Below are 20545 nucleotides of genomic sequence, written 5' to 3'. Positions count from 1 at the left end.
TTTTATTAATTATTCTGTCTCATTGTGTCCATGGGGAAATTGGACACAAAAATAGATATCGATCAACATCTCTCTCTGTTTTCTTGTTTTTGCACAGAAACATCTAGACATCTATTTTTAGGTAGAAATATTTTGTAATGTTGTTTTGCATTGAGCAGAATCAACAAATTTAACCATAAAACCATAATTTCCTAAATTTGTTATGAAAATACATATTTTTCGTAATTTTTTAGGACGTTTTACCTTGGAATTTTACCTTGTAATGATTGGAATATAAAGAAGAATGGCAAGCCAGAGACCAAAACGACGAATAATTCCTAAGAAATTGGTACGTGAAATTTTCTTTTTTCATCCATGACAAACTTTGTTTTAACCATGGAATTTCTGTATGTTATGCTATTGTTATACTATACAGTATACGATTAAACACATCTGGAGCTCATTTATCTGATTACTAATCTTAACAAAGTACTGATAAGTAATATCACTATTTACTGATTTAAATCAATATGATTGCTTATCGATAAGTATTTAAATGTTAAACATACCGATCTCTCATAGCACTGTTAAATACAGTATGTCATTATGTATTGTTGTTTGTTTATGATAATCACATAATGTAGGTTCATGAGATTTTATGGATTTCATCATGTGGTAAAAAAAATCACAAAATGTGAAACATGCTAAAGATTTATATTTACTAATACCACTACTGTTACAGGTATACAGTTTTAGAACTTACAATATTTCTATGGTTTGTTTCAGTAGCAGATACATGATTTTGAAATAGTGGTCCCAGGGCCTAAAAGTAGTGAAAGGAATGGCTGAACTTAATTTGATGTCCTATCTTTTACATTACAATTTTCAAACATTTAGGGGGCTTTGTTGTGGCTAGTGTTTCTATTGGCTTCTATCCAATATGGACAACAAAGCAACTTTAAGCACTAAAATAAGTTCATAACAATATATGCTGATAAGCTCATTCACAAATCATTGACCTGTTAACAAGTTCAAGTACGTTATTGGTAACAAAACTATAACTCTACATTTACAGTATTTGTGTTTAAAATTGTTTCATATGTTTACAGTACATTGATGGTTTTCCTAGTTCTGGTTACACTTACAGTACATACAGTATTTGCATGGTGTCTGGACAGCCTCCAGAGCCATAGCCTGTACAGTGTCACCAAATACAGTCTACAACATACAGTATAGTACTCTGTAGAACTGGGTATTACAGCTTTTATAATGGGTTGTCATAGAATATCTGCATTATTTGCAAAGAATTCAGTTGTTAATAATGAACTAAATGTTGAGTATAAAGAACGATTCCCAGGCCAGGCATTCATTCATGTTATGAGCTGTTGACTCTTGTATACCACAAGTAATTCACATTGTACTTAACAATATCTCTACCAAACCAAGTGCATTGTATACACCCATACTGCCTTTAAAAATCAAACCATGAATGCCAGAAACAGCACTACAGTACAGTATGATGGTTTGGGGGTTGGCTATGTTCAGTAAGGTCAGTAAACAGTACAGTATGTCTGTATCTCTACTAATAGTGTAATCCAAATGAAACCTGCATACATTATTTCATAGCAATGCATTCTACTGTATTGATAAATAAGCAATATCCTTATACTAGATGTTGGTTACAATACAGTACATAGTGTACAGGTACAAATAATGTCTGTATCTATACAAATAATATACAGACATCCAAAAGAAATCTGCGTACTGTATTTCATAGCAATGGATTCTATCTACTGTACTGTACTGTATATCTGAAAAATAAGCGATATGCGATATCCTTACAGATGTTGGTTTATACAATACTATAGTTAGTGTCTGTATTCTGTACAAATAATATGCATAGAGTACTGTGAATGTTACAGTACATCCAAAAGAAACCAGCATACAGTACTGTGTTTTATAGCAGTACAAGGCTACTCTATCTGATAAGCCATAACTGCCATATCCCTACAGATGTTAAGTTTAATCTATCTGGTTAATAGGTACCGAATGGTACTGGTAATTAACATGCATTTCCAGGCTGCTTTTGAAGCTACAACTGTCAGAATTAATCTTTAAAATTGGTTGTAATTTCTCTGGCATTTTGCCTGATAATTTGTGTTAGTTTGATCATATCCTTAACTCCTTCTAAGTTCCATCAGCATCTTTTGATGGATTCTTGCACTGTCTTCTAACAGTGTTAGATATCTTTGATATATATTATTTATACTGTATTTAATTAACACGTTTACTGTCAATTACTGCTGTTTTTTTTGTTTATTTTTAATGTCGCATTCCTGATGATGATCAAATAAAGATCGAAACGTTTGAATCAAGGCTTGATCCTCATTATTTGGAGTCAGTTTTATACTGTACAGTATGTTAATGTGTTATTTTAAATTTTGAATATTTATAAAATTTGTGTTGCACATTTTTTTCTGAATTTTCAATGCAAGTATCAAAATTACTGTAGGAAATAAACCATCCCAGTACCTTTCCAGTAATTTAGATGGGTATTTTTGGAAATTGGGACTGGGCATGCACTCTGTACCCCAAAGCATGCCTGGGGAATTTAAAAGAGTCTATGAAAACATTTACAAATAAATATTGAAATGCATGTAGACGATAGTTATTGTGAGATGAGTGGCGTTTTTTGTAATGTCAGCAATATTTCCTGTTAAATGTAATTTAAAACCTTCTTAGTACCATTACAGTAATTTAGATATCCCATTATTGTGTATGGGTGTGTGCAGTAGCAAACATTTGATTAATGAACAAACATATTGTACTTGATGTTCTCTCTTGTGATTTTATACAGGGTTTCTTAAAGGTAGTAAAGTGTATTAATATATACTTAATTTATAAGCACCTTTACAACAGCAGTAAACAATAACCTGTAAAAGTACAAGGCCAATCAGGCACTCTCTCAACAGCTTTTGATACTGTTTCTGTCTGCTCAAATTAATAAACCATTCTTTGTCGTATTATTCAAATTTTATAACAATTATCTGCTTCATTGCAAGTGCTAAAGTTCGTTTCCTCAATGTACTCATCAATTATTTATGGTAGTAATGCATTAAATTATCATTCATTTTTGCTATGTTTATTTACAGTAGATTTAATGTGTTACAAAGACACAGTCAGTATTTTAATATTCCATTTGGAAACAATGTGTTGCTACAGTAGTCAGTAACACATTATTGTACGTATTTATCAGCACATACTGTGTAGACTTAGCCAAAACCTAACTGAATTATGTAACTGTAGATTTATTAATATTATGTTAGAAAGAAACATTCAGTATTTTAATATTCTATTAGGGAACATTGTGTAGCCAGTCAGTAACACATTATTGTATGCAATATCAGCACATAGTGTAGTAGCCAAAACCTAACTGAATTATCTGTAGATTCAATGTGTTTAGAAAGAAGCAGTCAGTATTTTTAATATTCTATTACGGAACATTGTGTACTGTAGCTACAGTAGTCAGTAACACGTTATTGTACATGTATGCATTTATCAACACATACATAGTGTACAGTACAGTAGTAGCCAAAACCTACTGTAACTGTATATTTTCTACTCAAAATTCAAATTGATTAACAGTTTATTTATAGCTAATCAAAAATTGTTAATGTTATTTAGTGAAAATTGTTTAACTGTAAATAGTTACAGTAATACTGTAGTCCAGCAATGTACTGTACAGTACTGTAAATGTCTGTGTGGATTTCTGTCAGTCTGTAACTAATTGTAACAGTTACACCATTAATCCACACAATCTACGAATATTATTATTAGGAAAGAAAACATAACTCTTTGTAGCTAGACTTTAAAGTACTATATAAACAAAAATTAAATAGGATAATAAAAAGTTAAAAAGAAACCAGGATTCCTTGAAACAATTCTACGTACTGTAGTTTTCTTATCTTATCTAAACATGTAGATTATTTGTTCCTAGATTTCCTACAATTTTTTATTTAATTTTTCCTGTTTAAAAGGAACAGTATTGTATTAGTGCATCTTGGGCAGGTAGTGCACTGTATCTTTCATTTCTTACTTACAGTAGGTGTTGGTAGACATTTTAAGTCAATAATAATGATTGATCAGATTGGTAAAAATACATCAAAATAGCGTTTCTGTACAGTACATTTATATAAAATATACTTACTATAGCAAAAAATATGGTTTCTTTGCTCAAAATCTAGAATGATAATATCAGTCAGTTACTGCTATTGTAATAAAAATATGGCGTTTCTTCTGTACTGCAGTGTAATGTCATAAAATACTACACTGAAGACAAAAAATGCAATTCAAACCTACACTGTACAGTATGGTTTCTTTACTCAAAATCCAGAATTATAATTAGCAGTTAGTTACTGCTGCTAATGTTGGTACTATCTATCTACAGTAATAATTGTATTGTTTTACACTGATTTTATTCATAAAGTCCCTTTTATTGTACAGTAGTAACCTTCGTATGAAGCTTTATGTTAAGATGAAATATTATGTAGATATTTACAGTACAACATTTCAAAGTGTTGCCATTATGTTAAAACTTGAACTTTAGGATATGATAATGCAAAATGGCTGTTGTATTCCATCAAATAGATTCCATACAGATTTTGACCATACTTCTATAAATTTACATTTAATACGATGATATGATTATGACTACAGACATTTTATTTGGGGCTAAATAAAGGAATTTGTAAATATTGTGTTTGGATGGTAACTCTTATAATTTGTTAAAACTGATAGTAAATTTAAGATGAAAATGTAGCTAAATTTTGAGGGAAAAATAGTTTAGAAAATGGCAATGTAAAGGCCTACAAATGAACATACTGTATTTAACAGTGTGTGAAATTAGCTGACGGCAACAAAGAAAGGAAATTGGTATTGCTGCTATTAAACACTTTACAGTAGTATTTATTCCCTCCTCAGCAAAAAAAAGTATGACTTGTTTTAATGAAGGCATTGTACACAATATAATACTTAATAATAAACATCTGAATGGTTCAAATATCAAAAGATTAAAGTCTAGCTTTTGATGAGAAAATAATTCATATTTGAAAGGGTCATTTCACAAGGTTTAATTTGTTCATTATTTTTCTGACCTTTTCCAATAAAATCACTACAGAATGTGACCTTCTGTGAGGTGATTAGAAGTTCAAGTTCAACCAAGGTTTATTCTGTAGGACAGTGATTTATAATTTATTAACATGTGTTATTTTATAGAACTTCTGCCATATTATAATTCAGTATGGTACCAGTCGTTAGTTATTGTTGCTGTTATTGTTATTTCTGTTGTTCTAATTGACACATTAAATCAATAATCAAATTCTGCGGAAATTATGTTATTTTGCACCAATTGTTGAAAACAACCAATGAAAGGTGAACATTCAATGCTTGCTTGTGATTGGTCAATCTTAATTACTTGCTTCCCATTCTTGACCTTTTAAACTAAGTACTCTAAATTTTTTCTAGACTTTAAGTTTTAACTTATTTTGTTGATTATTGTAGTAATTATTACAGTACAGTAATTGTGTCAACTAGAAACATCTTCAAATCATCTTATTATAATGTGCAAGAAAATAGATTATGTAATTGTGTGATAAGCTATTTAAACATACTATAGATTAACCGTGTAATATAAACTGTAATTGTCTGAATGTGCCATAAATCCAAAATAGATCTAAAATCTATGCAAAACATAGATAATAATATTTAAATAGAAAGCGTAAATGATTAGTGCATATACTTCACATAAATTATCATTTAACCTTTACAGTAACCCAATTAGAAATTTCAAATTCAAAACACCTCAAAATCACAACCTCATTTCAATTCTAATTTACACTACCACTTTAGCAGGTTACGTCTAATTAGTAAATTCATGGTGACCTCTCTATGACCTCATTGTGAAATTGGGAGTAAAAAAATACCGTTTTTGCCAAAAATTGCTGTCTTAACATAGCCGAATATCTAAATTGGAATTGTACAATAGCAAACGGCACAAGTTTTCTTTGTACTGTTTACTGTAGGAGGAGTCTGGGTTAGTTCTGTTAGTACAGAAGTCAAAAGTACATTGTATTCATATACTATTGAATAGTACATTTGAACACAAAAACCACGAAAGAAGGCTTTTTTTGCATCAAATTACATGGTTTTGACCAAATTCAGAGAAGACTACTACACACATTTTGACCAGTCTATGAACTCAGCAAAACCACACATTGGTTGACTTGATGACAAGTCATGCTGTCCAACCAATTTAAAATGATCTGGTAAAGACGACAAAGGACTGCCATTTTGAATTTGATTTTCCATGGTACTGTAAATGTTGTTGACAGGCTGCATACACAGTTACACCAAGCAAGACTATAGATTTCGGTTTTTATTCATCAGATTTGCTGAATGAAGTGTTCATAACATTTCATTTCAGTGTTCATAACATTTATTTATTTTTTAGATGTAAACAATAATGGAATAATTAAGAAATAACATAACATACAAATAACAATAAATCTGAGGGTCGGAGGGGGAGGGGTTATGAAAGAAGAAGTCAGGATCCCAGAAAGATACAGGATCTTGAGTTGGGTCTGCCTCGGACACAAAATGAAGGGACAGTACAATACTGTACTGTACATGGTCCATTTTTTCTTCTACTACAGTAACTATAAAAATCTGTTACATTTGCAATTAATAACAATTGATTATAATATTACACGAGGCTAGACTTAAAAGTCAAAGGGCATTTCAAAATTTAGTAAGTAAATTAGTTGGGTCTCTCGTGAGGGTTTCCTTCACCTTGTGATTGATAGCCTTACTCACTCACTGCCATCATATGATGTGTTAATGAAGCCCTAAATTGACTTGTAAAGTTATCGTGTATAAAGGGCTTAAAATTTGCTAATACATTTTTCATAATTGCTAGTTGAACATTTTTATTAATGTTCAATGTTGTAGAATTATTATACAGTTGTTACTTGATTTGACTGTCATCAGTATGTTCTGGATTATCATGTTTTACCAATTATACAGGGCACATTCACTTCAACTTGACCTGTATGTAATGTTATGAACAAATCTTATGTTCAACCAATCAATGCCAATTTACACCAAGGAGCAGTAACGGTAAGCAGAAAAATGCGTAGCTTGTCCCACATAGAATCTGTATCTATCCTCAGCGGAAAACCGCCCGTCCGTCCGCTCTGCGTTGTGTTTAAATGTTCATAAGGAATAACATACAGTAGATATGATTCTATATTTTTATTACCGTTACTGCTCACCTGTGTAAATTGACCTTTATTGTAACTTATTCGACTACTACATCATGATTATTTTATACCTCTTTCACATCGACTAGCAAAACTTTGGAGTTTACACACACTGGGACATACAGACCTGTAAGCACAGGGAATAATTTCGCCAGTGTAGCATAGCAAAAAGCTATACAAAACAACCTTTTTGCTACACATTTCTACAATTGTGTAGCAAAAAATACAATACAAAACTATGTTTCTTGACTAAAAAATCAGTTTGATTAGCAATTTTGCTAAACAAAATTTTCAAATGAAATTTTTCCCTGAAGCACCTGCATGTGTTGTTCTTTGTGTGTGAAAAGGGGTATTGGAAACACTGAGGAGTGTCTGCCTAGAAGTATGTACTATCTTGTGTATATGTACGGTATTTATTTGGCTCAGAAATAGGCCCTAGATCAGTCGCCATTGGCATTTTTGCAACATGCCTCCTTACAATACAAACCACAGGAATTTTATTTGTGCAATGATAAACATACATAATAGTTTCATTTTGTTATCTTTGAATTACATCATATAGGATATTATCCCATGTGTAATGGTATGCCAACTAAATATAATACTGGTGACACCTGTTGTGATTGGGGACATAACATTAATGTTGTTTTGGAAATGTTTCATCATTACATTTACAGTATCACAACATTTCTTTTTCTGTTTCTTGTTGCTTTGCAAACATATATTTTTTAAATGTTCACATGTGACTTTTTAACTAAAGGCTCTGTTTACACTATCAAACTAGTTTGACAAATAAAGTGTGATGTGCCCAAATATGGTATTGGTGTGACATCATTACAGTATGTCCATACAGTATAGGCACATCACATTTTTTGTCGTCACATAAAGTTTGATAGTGTACTGTACAGTAGATAGAGCTTTACAAATCCAAAACGAGAAATGCAAACATGACCACAATAGGTGCAGAGGAGAGTTTGTTTTTATTGCTATGTGTTATGTTTGCCCTGTTTCTCTTTAGCTTTACTGTATCTAGTGCAGTATTTAAACTTGAACTTAAATTGGCAACTTCTCTTTATTATGACACAAAACCTAGTAATAATTGAGGAGATAGTATGATACCTACTTTAAAAGTGATAAGAAAATAGGCCAGGTGACATCGATCATCATCATCAACAAGTATCATAACAAACATGCCCTAAGAATATCATAAGAAATATTGTATAAAATACTATACACCATGACTGTAGTAAAAACAGTAGTAGTGAACTTGTTTAGTGTACATTTATTTGGGAATCTTCTATTTGATTTATTAATATAGTAATGTATGTTTGTTTTTAGATGACAATAGATAGAGATTAAATCTAAAAGGACTTATGTTTGTGACTGAAGCCTTTAAAGTACTTCTTATCAGCAAAACAATGCCGTTTTAAATTCTTTAAGCATTTCACAATATTCTTTGTGTCCCATGTTGCCAGATACCATTTAAACTTTCTGAAAAGATCAAATTAAAATCTAGATTTGTAATCATCACCTAATTCCAAACCTGCATCATTTTATCCCAGCTCTTATCAGGAGTTAAACATACAATAGTACTGTAGATATAAGTTTGATTTGAACACTATATGCATGGCCTATTTCTTGGTTACCGTGGAGACTTGAGGCTCATCCCACTGAGTATAAGTGAAATATAATATGATATTACTTTGTGAGTTTGCAATGCGTCAACAGTACTGTACAGTGTCCTCATGCTGGCTACGGCCCTGTGAGTTACATTGTGATGCACACTGCGTCAACAGTACTGTACAGTGTCCTCATGCTGGCTACGGCCCTGTGAGTTACATTGTGATGCACACTGCGTCAACAGTACTGTACAGTGTCCTCATGCTGGCTACGGCCCTGTGAGTTACATTGTGATGCACACTGCGTCAACAGTACTGTACAGTGTCCTCATGCTGGCTACGGCCCTGTGAGTTACATTGTGATGCACACTGCGTCAACAGTACTGTACAGTACCTCAATGCCGTAAAAAACATTCTATCATACACTACTGTACAGTATACACAGACTTAGGTTGTTTTTAAAACTGAAAAAAAAAATATTAAAAAAAACTTTCCTTTGATGAAACGTTGAATCATGGCTTCCCTCTCACTGTAAATTTACAGAATTCTATGTTATTTTTAAATAATGTACACTTACACTTAATGTTGGATGGAATTAATTTGCTTCCAAGTCTCGTTTGTCAAGTGTCAATGTATGATTGATAATATTTAATTTTTGATTCGTTTCCAGGATGATGATGGAATGCATTGGAGGGAGGAACAAGACATACTCAAAGCTATGTATGCGTCGATACGAGGATATCAACCACCGACAAGCGCCAATGAGGAAGAAGAAACGGAGAAGGTTAAACCGAAGAGAAAGAAAACATATATCAACAGTAAAATAGAAAAACTAACAACAAGCTGCAATCATAGTCCAGTGTCTACAAACAGTACTACTACTAACTTAATCACATCAACTAGGACTAGGCATACATCTAGCCTAATAAAGACCAAGAAATTCACAGCTGCTGCTTTGCATACGTATGCAAACAACCTGACTAAGGTATCAGAGCCTACAAAAAGCCAGTCTAAGTTAACCAAGTCTACAAAGAACCGAGATATTAAGGTACCTCAGCCGGTAAAGTCAAAGATACCGGAGTTTACAGACCAGACTAAGCAACCTTTTAAGAGCCAGGCAAAGATACCTGCAAAGAGGGAACCGAAGGTACCCGAGCCTCGGTATCCACGTCGTACTGGCAAAACGAAACCTAAAATTAATATTCCAGGTGCGAGAATTGGTTGGCCGGGAAGAAAACCTGCATTAGTAGAGCCATCGCCAATAAATGGAGATAAAGATAAAACAGAGTAAGTTAAAGCTGTATATAAAATTACTAATTACTGAATTTTCAAACATTAAATCATAAAGAACCTAGTATATCTTTCGAAACGAGTAGGCGTTACCCCGGTGTACTAGTTCACACATAGCCACTGTCACAAACTCATCATATACAGTACACTGGGCCCTCATCATATACAGTACACTGGGCCCTCATCATATACAGTACACTGGGCCCTCATCATATACAGTACACTGGGCCCTCATCATATACAGTACACTGGGCCCTCATCATATACAGTACACTGGGCCCTCATCATATACAGTACACTGGGCCCTCATCATATACAGTACACTGGGCCCTCATCATATACAGTACACTGGGCCCTCATCATATACAGTACACTGGGCCCTCATCATATACAGTACACTGGGCCCTCATCATATACAGTACACTGGGCCCTCATCATATACAGTACACTGGGCCCTCATCATATACAGTACACTGGGCCCTCATCATATACAGTACACTGGGCCCTCTTGGAGAATAGTCTTATGAGTCTACCCAGAAAGAATAAATAATAAATAAGAAAAGACGCTATCACTTACATACATTAATTGTACGTGTTGTACACATTGACTAAATATGACATAATGTTATTAATGTGTTTCCTATGTTGCACATCAAAGGATCGCTAATGTTACTGTGATCAATAACATTCTGTCATCATACAGTTTTATTAGTTCTTCGTGGCTTCAATCACTTCTAGGTCAATTACTTTTGAGTACATTCTCAATTTACTATTAAAACACATAAGCATCATCTATTCCAAGTTCAAATTACATTAGCAGCAGACGACTGAGATCTTTCGTTAGCAGACGACATTGAGGTCAGGATGTACTGTTACTTACTGACCCAATTCGTACATAAGGTCCTGTTTAAATTAATTAAATGAGTGATGATTAGATGCGTTCATTTTCTTGTTAAGTAATTTAATCTATATTAAATTGTATCCATGTTGATAAATTTAACATTAATTTATTATGAGCATATTAAATGAGTATGAGTAACATGGTCATATACAGTACAGTACACTTGCATATCCCCCCTTAAAACTAACAATTCATCAACATACAGTACAAGATTTATTATATTGAAATTCAAAAGACATGCATAGAAACCAGGGAGATACAAAGAGAAATCCATTACCCTTGAGCAACATCAGGGCAATCCCAAAGATATCAGGACAATCCTATACTGTAAGGACAACAAGAAAATTTCATACGCATCCAACAGCAAGCACAAACTCGCCAATTCATCCCAACTTGGGAAATTGTGTTGCTGTCTTATAACAATGCCATAAAGAAAAAGAGAAATGGATAAACTATTTTATAATTTATCCTGCTTATAAACTAAGTTTCATTTGAGGCTTATAGAGAGTGGATTTGTGAGTTACTGTACAACCTTGGCACTAGGTCAGAATTGAACCCTGGACCTTGGGATTGGAAGGCAAGCATGTTAACCACAGAGCTACAGCTCCACTATTATGCTCACTTTATGCCTACAATGGTTGAGTGAAGAGCTAGCATTCAGACTGCTATTATCAAATCTCTAGTGGTTTAGCTTTGAAAACAAGGAAATGTAACATGCCTTAGGCTAATTGACAACATTAATACTCAAGCATACACTCATGAAGTCACATCAACAGACTTATAAAAAAAATATATAGCTATACTACTAAAAAAAATTGTTATATAGTAGAAAGTAATTTATATACAAAAAGAAAAAACAATCTCGCCTTTAACATTAGAGACCGTTCTTAGTTAGAAAGACACGCCCTTTGATTATACAGTACAGTAGTCAATGACAGCTATTGTTTGTCACCAGTGCTCCACATCCTATCCCCCTTTTTTGATATTAGACACGCCCTTAGTTAGAAAGACACGCCCTTTGACTATACAGTAGGAATAAAAATACATTATTTGCTCTAAAATGAGGTAGAAATTGAGTAAATGGAAAATTTCCTAAGGACAAGGTACATGTAATAGTTTAATTCAGATGTCTTAACTTGGAACTAAATACAAGTTGTGTAGTTGTACAGATTGTATCATTCAGAACTACTGTACATTTGTAAAATGTCTCATTCTCGTTACATCTGTTGCCATGTTGTCTCCCAATTACAGTTTTGAATTTGCTTAACCGTAGGATTATGTCTACTTTGGCCTTCATTAATTTGTGGACATGATACTCTTAAAACCTCTCTGTAGAAAACTCTTGTTCGATTTTTTTTTTCTTTTAGATGCATTTAAAATAGTTAATTGCTTGTTCAAATTCTTTTTTTTTTCATTAGAGCTATTAAACACTCAAATGAAAAAAATGATACACTTGGTGCTATTTTTACAGTAGGAGATTGTAATGGATTATTTTAAAGTGAAAATACACTATTTCCTTGGCAAGATAAGTACATTAAAATAGAATAGTTAAACGGTTCAGGTCTTGTAAAAACTCAAATGTACTGTACTCGATCGGTCACACAGTTCTGTATACATACAATGTTTGGACAACTATTATAGCATAACACACCAAGTATAAAGTAGCCTCTAGATATAGAACACACCAGTTTAGGGAACACCCTATTAAGGGAATACTTTCCTGTCAAATGAGAAGTAATATACAGTAGTACTTAATAACAACAAAAAAGAAAGAAAGAAGACCCTTTTTTGGGTCCTAAAGGTGTCTAGTTAATAGGGGTTCTACAGATGCAGCATGAACCTATAATAGGTCTATGGTTAATACACAGTAGGCCTACCTGTACTTTTTAAGATCTCATAAATTTGAAAACCTTTCAACAAGAGACATAAACAATTAGATAAGTCTGAGGATTGTGTAGTTAAAATGTATTTATAGCAATTGTCGCCTAACCCTAAGAAAATCCTTCTCAAAATTACAAGTGTTGAACGTTCAATGGTTCAAAGGAATATGAAGGCCATTGCTTTTCTACTATAATCAGATATCAAATAGTGTTATTTATTATTAGATTATAGACCACATAACACAACCCATGAAACCACATGTAACTGGTGTGATCACTCAACCAAATGTGTTAATACCTTCTATATCTATATCATGTAGTTGATTTGATTAAAATAGTAATAAACAGATTTTGGTTTTAAATTTGTGAAAGAATCCTGCTAAAATTCTATCAATTTCCTATCGTTCTGATTAAATTTCCGTGCTTGTTAATTTGAGATTTCTTTCTGAAGAAAGTGGCAGTTTCTAAGATTGTGTACCCACTGAAATTAAGATTATGGTTGAAATGTACCATCTGTTTGTGATCATGTACCTATTGCTTTCGGCTTATAATATGATTCAGACCTTATGGTGTGGCATTGAATCTGTCCGGCTTTAAGTTTTAGAATTGAATACTCTTGATGGCATATAACTACTGTGTATTACAGAAATATTAAAGAGTGAAGAGTGAAGAGGCCTAGAAAGCTGGAATACTAGTTGTATTAGCAACAACTTAATGTACAAAATTTGTTTATTTATCAGAAAGTTTATTTGAAAAATTGCACATAAAGCATATACATGGCATGTGAATTGCATGTAGTTTCAATATTACATTACAATGTTATTTTATTTACTCTTGAACGTACAGATAGAAAATTATAAATTTAAACATTATAATGCTAGAAACCAAACCAGATCAGAATCTTGAGTTTATCAGTTCAGTGTACTGTAGTGTGTTCACCCACTGACTGTGTTGGGGCAGAGTGTGGAGGGGTTAGTGGGCGAACCCTAAATCTTTCACAGAAATGGACTGATTTCTACTCATTATTCTACCCGCCTCCTACCACACTATGTATTCATTTCCTCATTGCATACTAAGCTACCCACTTACTATATTCATGAACATAAAATGGAATTGATACAAAAGCCTTTACTACTTTCCATTATTACAATGAACAAAAAACATTCAATCATTAAACTGCATCCGTACATAAAAGCCAAACAACATTTTTTTTTATCAATGAAACAAAATACTATTAACAAAGACTAGGACAAAGAACCTGTCTGCAGCAGGATATGAGATCCAAATACGACGACGGTGGCGGATCATCAACTTCCTCTTGTAGTTAAACAGTATTGTAGAAACAGTATTGTAGTTTACTCAAATTGGATTATTGGGTTTAAACTTAATCATAGTAAAATAAGCTCTGGTATAAATGGCTTTAAAGACTTCTACAGTACTGTACACATCACTGGTTGTACACTTGTTTGCAAAAACACAATATAACAATATCTAAACAAAAGGTTCATCTGTGAAGTTTACTCAAGTTGCTTTGGAGTTTACTGAAGTCAATTTGTTATCTACTGTTGATATCAAACACCTACAGTATATAAACACAGTACAATACAATGTAATATAAACATGAAATGTATTGATTGAAGTTATGTCGTTGAGAGGGCAGAAAATTGGTTAATATTTAACTTAAATTTCACATCACAATAATGATGCTAAATCTGGTTGAGTAATCTGTATTTCTGGTCCTATTCTATAAATTGGTTTGCCTAGCCCACTCTGAATGCTAAATTTTACTGAACATTCAGCACAAGTACAGTATAGTACATCTATGTAGGGCAAACCATCTGTAGGGCAAAGCTAAATTTCAGCCAAGGTTTTATTGACTTTTATATATTCTCTTTATCCATAAATACAAAACAAGAGTCCAAATTAACATTTCATTATATTCCAAATAAAAACATTAAAAAAAATATTGCATACAAATTTGTAAAATTTTAAAGTTTTTGATATTTTTAGATTAAAAGTTCGTGCACAAAGAAAGTTTGCTCAGTCACTACCAACAACACCAAGTACGACACCTGTGAAGCTTTTTACCTGCGGACAACCAGAATTTGCCCGAGCTTGCCCAAAGACCGAGGACTTTCTTACATTCCTCTGCCTAAAAGGTAAATGTTGTCCATTTAGTTATTCATTATCATTTTAATCCAGACATTTGATTAATGATTTTTGTCATGATTTTCCTAATGACATCAATATCAACATTGTGTAAAGCTCTGTCTACACACTATCAAACTATAGTTTGACAAAAAAAGTGTGATCTGCCCAAATATGGTAGTGATATGTCCATCATCATGTCCATGAGCACATCACATTTTTGTTGTCACAAAGTTTGATAGTGTAGACGGAGCTTTAGATTCTGTTTTGTTGTTTAGTTTTGCCATTTTTAAATTTCCAATGAATGAATTAATGGATGGATATACAAAATGTATATTATAATCAATATGAAGATAAAATTTAAATTATAGCATTTTATGTTTTGATTGGTAAGACCACCTCTCTTTAGTTATTTTTTACCACACATATTTTCTACATGGTTGTAGTAAAGTTCACTCAGATAAGCATCTTATCAAATTCATCTGTTGCACTTTACACTTGTCAATCAGAAAATTAAAAAAACGGATTTCTACTCTCTAGAGGGCAGTGTGCACACAACCAAAATCTCTACTTCCTACCTATATTTTAATGTTTTTGTTTGATGTTCTAAGGCTCGCCAGTACTGCCTCATGATCTGTCCTTCTTTGGGAGTAGTGATAGCAAGACAGCGGAAGAACCAGATGATGGTCAGTTCAACATACCTGGTATACAAGCTATGCCCGCTGAGGAGGACAACAGAGACAACTCAAAGGTATTTAGTACTTATTGTATGATTGAAAATGTTCATCTGGTTTGTAGGTATAAGTATCTTGAAAATGTTCTTTTTTTCAAACCAATAGGTTTGGAAAAAAGAATATTTTCAAGAGTACTTATTGTAGTTTTACCTAGTATCCATCTCATGATTTTTACTTAAGTCAATTTCATTTATTTAATTTATTTATTCATGGTCGAACACATTAAAATATGTACGTGGTTTGAAATTGTTTTTGTAAAATACACATAAAATACATGGTTTGAAATACAAAATACAAGTAAGATTGGTGCATGTAAGGGTATAGCATAAAATGATTAACATTTCCAGGTTTCAATAAATATTTAACAATTTCACTTAAGTGTTTTTCATTTAGATGGGAGAATTCTATAAACATTGGTGTTTTTCTTAGTGTGAATGGTAACAAAAACCACACGTTGCTGTGTTCAAATCCTTTGAATTATAATAATAAATTATTATTTTAAATCCCTAATTATTTTTATACACTCAACTCTTTAGGACATTTTGGACCTGAAGAGTCTGGCTTTGGGAGATTTTCCCGGACAAAGAGTCATTGGGAGAGTCGACTACAAACATGTACATGTCATGTAAAGGGACTGTTCCCTAAAGACCATTAATTTTGTTTTCATTCCTAAGCCATTTAACACGATGACTAACATCCCAAGCTTCCTTGTTATGCGGCTTAAAGTAGAGGTGCACGAGGCAACCTCAATAATTGTTTATAAAAAAAATATAAATATAATAATATTGTAAATATTAATGTTTTATATTTTTCCAGGAAATTGTAAATAATTCCAGTAATCCACCATGTTTAGATCCTGTACCTCCTCCGATATCAGCCATACCGAGGAAGAGAGCGCCCCCACGGCTTTTACCAATGATACCGTTCATTGAAAAAGGAAATTCCAACGGGTTGCGAAAGGTCAAGAAGGAACGGCAATTGAAAAAGATTACGAGGAATAATCACGTGCTAAAGACGAAGGCAATAAAAAACAATGTGATACCAAAACATAGCAAACATTTTAATAACAACAATCATAAGGTTTTAGATAAAAATAAATGTGCTTATTTAGACAGCAACAGGTTTCTTAACGGAGTGCTCAAACACAAGAAATCAAAATGCATGTTTGACGACGTCTTAGCGGTGTTTAAACAAACAAAAAATGGACGCATTTCTAAACGGAGACATTTATTAAAATGCCAAAGCAAACAGAGGAATAACAATTCTGTATATAATGTAAATGATAAGTTAATTGAGGTGGCTAATCTTACCTTGCCTAAAAATGGTCTCACCCACTTAAAAGACCGCCTTAAATCAAAGACAAAAGTTAACTCAAAAACTGAAAAGATCTCCAAAAATACATCTGTAAACCATGTGATACCAATGGACCAATCAGAGGTGAAGATTAAGCGAAAACGTGGTCGACCAAAGCGGAATCTCGATTTACAACTGCTGCAAACAAAAGATGCCTCAGAAACCGATGAAGCAGAAAGTGAAATAATGGGAAACAAACTACCTCACGGAACAGAGATTTCCACTGGACACGTTGTACCACTTGCTAAAAAACGACGAACTACTTCAACTAGACTTAGAACAACAAATGTCACTAATAATAAAACAATTGTTACGTCACCCTGCAATAGATCACCAAAAAGAACTCGCAATTCTACACCCATCCATGCCAAAGTTGTAACAACAGATGCCCCTGTACTTTACCCAAATCAGGGGTCATGGAGTGACCCCATCGCATATGTAACGGCTATGTCTGAAGATCTTGACAAATGTGGTATTTGTAAAGTTGTTCCTCCAAAAGGCTGGAAGGTAATGAATTTTACAGTTTGTTTTTCAGAAAATTTTGTTTTTAGAATATTTTATTGTACTACAGTCCATTCTCCCAATACCGGATACCTTTTGGCTGGTGAAGTATTTTCAGAATGTTTTTTTAATGATAAGAATGAAATTGGGACTTTCTTTCTGAACCTCGAGAAAAATCTGGTTTTGGGAGAGTTGACTGTGCAGTAGACAAGAATTCAGGATCTTTTATAGTTTGAAAGTTTTGAGAGAATCACTGCATTGCAACTACACTAGAACTCTTGGACGGATCCAGGATTTGAAAGTTTGATGGTCGGACCATAGAGAGGTTCATTTTTGACATCCCCCTCCCAAATCCTCCACTGTAAAGTACAACGCTACTACTTTCTGTTAGTCTATTTCAGTTCAATAACATAACATGATTTCAGTTTCACATCCATGAGAAATTGTTGCTTTGTAACTCTAGCTGCTTTTCAGATACACTAATGCAATTACACACGATACAAGAAAGTAAGATTATTTTAAAGGTCAAAGGTTGCAAGTTAGTAGAGGATCACATTGATGATATCCTAAATGTATTGAGACATGCACTTAATCTTAGTTAATTGCAACACATAGCTAGACAGTGTCTTGTTATGAACGTTGTATATTCAAATCAGTAGCCATTTTCATTGGTTTACTTGTTTAAATATAAAGGTTAATAGAAACTTTAACGTTGACCTACATCCTGTCTTAGTTGACATATTTCTTCTAATCCTGGTATTAATGAGTTTAATGGGTGTTGTATGTCCTACATTTTTACGACTATATATTTTCACTACTCTGTATTTTTTTAAACCATGTATTTTTGCAGCCATAAATTTTTGCAACCATATGTTTTATTTTAAAATCTTTTAAATCTAAATTAATTTTTTTTACCCAAATTGATTGCGAATTTACAAAGCAGCCTAACGCTTTATTTGCATGAATTTATTAATTTTTTTTTTGGGCAGATTATAATATTTTTTAAAGGTCAGTAGTTTAATAATATGTTCTTTAGAGGAATATTTGTAATCTTATAGAGCTTGTCTTATATTCATTTAAATCTCGATTATTAAAAAAAAATTTAAATAAATTGTTTTATAGTATAAAATTGTTTAAATATATAATTTTGTTTGTTTGATCCCAGTTTTAAAAAATGTGGGTTTTTTTTTCAGACGGATTGTAAATTAAAAGAAGACATGAGATTTAATACGGAAGTGCAGTATGTTAATAGATTGTATCATAGGTATGACAGTTGAATAGAAATATTAATAATTGTAGATTATTGTGTAGTCAACAACCTAAAGAAGGACATTACGTGACATTTGTATCCAACAATCCAGAAATACTTAATTTTTTTACCGTATTAGACATGGTGTAGTCTCGGTGGGCCTGGCTATTTGGCGATATTTGGCCAAAAATAGGGTTGGGTTTTCAATTCAATTCAATTCAATAAACTTTATTGTCAAACTCATGAATGGCTTGAAACTTTGGCTGAAAGTACACGCATTAAAATTGTCTAAAAACATTGTCGCACAAACCGTAAAAAAGAATAAAATCACATAAAACTGAAAACAAGATGTCATATAAAAAGTTAAAAGAGGGCACAAAAAATACAAATTGAGTTAAAAATACAGCTAAGATACTTATTGCGTTTATACTGAGCTTGCATTAACAATGAATTTCTTATGTCTAAATTTACCTAAAATGTTGTTATCTATAAATGATGTTCAATAAATGTTTGCACATATAAATTACTTTTTATTGTTTTATTTTTTTTTTTTCTAGGTGGAATTTAGAGAGTCGTCAATTAGCATGTATCAAGCGGCATTTGAAAGAACAGGGCAACGGTATGGGACAACCTCCGCAGGTATGGCACGCTACATTCCTGTACATTAAGTTGAGCACCTTACGTTTGAGGGTCTGCTGTACACTGACCAACACAATTCAGAAGATGCCTTTATTAAAAGGGAAACTTTTTTTCGACCTGACTGTGCCCTTTCAGGAATCTACTGTACTAGTAACCTTGAATAGGCTGCATTTAATACAAACAACAATTTTAATAATCATTAACAATGCTTTTAGGTTGGAGGATGTGAGGTGGATTTGGTTAGACTATCTCAGATCTTATCAGAACATGAGGGTATGAAATCGGAAAACATCAGTAAATGGAATAAAATAGCAGATATTTTAAGGATACCAAAAACAGTAAGTATACTTTGGAATTGAGTTGTGGGATTCTTGAGGTCCTCTGTTCTTTTTATGATACAAGTCACCTAGTACTGTATTAATACAATGATTTGGAATTGAGTTGTGGGATTCTTGAGGTCCTCTGTTCTTTTTATGATACAAGTCACCTAGTACTGCACAATAAATGTATTTGTATTGTCATGTTTCCCAACTTAATAGAATAATCAATTTCATTGTGTACAATCCTTTTTGTCATTCAAACCCTCAAATAATTAATTTTTTTTTTTGAACAGGTTCAAGGAAGAGTGAATAAATTGTATAAAATCTACTGCCAGTACTTGGTATCATTTCACACATTGACGTCGGTAAGTTCAACTTCATTGGTTTTTGTTTGTTTTTTGCAGTCTATACTAAACGTTCTTTAAAATGAAATTGGTGAATATTTTTGTTGTTATTGCAGGAAGAAAAACTAAAGCTTAATACTGCTTTAGAAAAAGAGCGAACCAAAGCCCATAAATTAGGTAAGCACAGTCAAATTTTGTTTTGTCATATTCCTTTATAGTGAAAAGAAGAGCATTATCTGCTGATGTGATGCATTATTAATTTGCTTTTTTGT

The 20545-nt window shown here is 32.7% G+C and overlaps 1 protein-coding gene across 1 annotated transcript in view; it reads left to right on the top strand.

The window, feature by feature from the left end:
- LOC140056581 (protein Jumonji-like) overlaps positions 1-20545 on the top strand; it is a 28594-nt gene that overhangs the window by 567 nt on the left and 7482 nt on the right. Inside the window, exons 2-11 of the mRNA XM_072102005.1 lie at positions 234-328; positions 9585-10201; positions 14996-15144; positions 15745-15884; positions 16684-17727; positions 18915-18985; positions 19528-19609; positions 19825-19947; positions 20223-20294; positions 20390-20450. Coding sequence (XP_071958106.1) covers positions 284-328; positions 9585-10201; positions 14996-15144; positions 15745-15884; positions 16684-17727; positions 18915-18985; positions 19528-19609; positions 19825-19947; positions 20223-20294; positions 20390-20450 — 2404 coding nt within the window. The 5' untranslated portion in view covers positions 234-283. The remainder of the gene's footprint in view (positions 1-233; positions 329-9584; positions 10202-14995; positions 15145-15744; positions 15885-16683; positions 17728-18914; positions 18986-19527; positions 19610-19824; positions 19948-20222; positions 20295-20389; positions 20451-20545) is intronic.

Source organism: Antedon mediterranea, chromosome 8, assembly GCF_964355755.1.
Source record: "Antedon mediterranea chromosome 8, ecAntMedi1.1, whole genome shotgun sequence".
Lineage (NCBI taxonomy): Eukaryota > Metazoa > Echinodermata > Crinoidea > Comatulida > Antedonidae > Antedon > Antedon mediterranea.
Note: the sequence above shows the minus strand (reverse complement) of the source record. Positions and strands in the feature narration are given on the sequence as shown.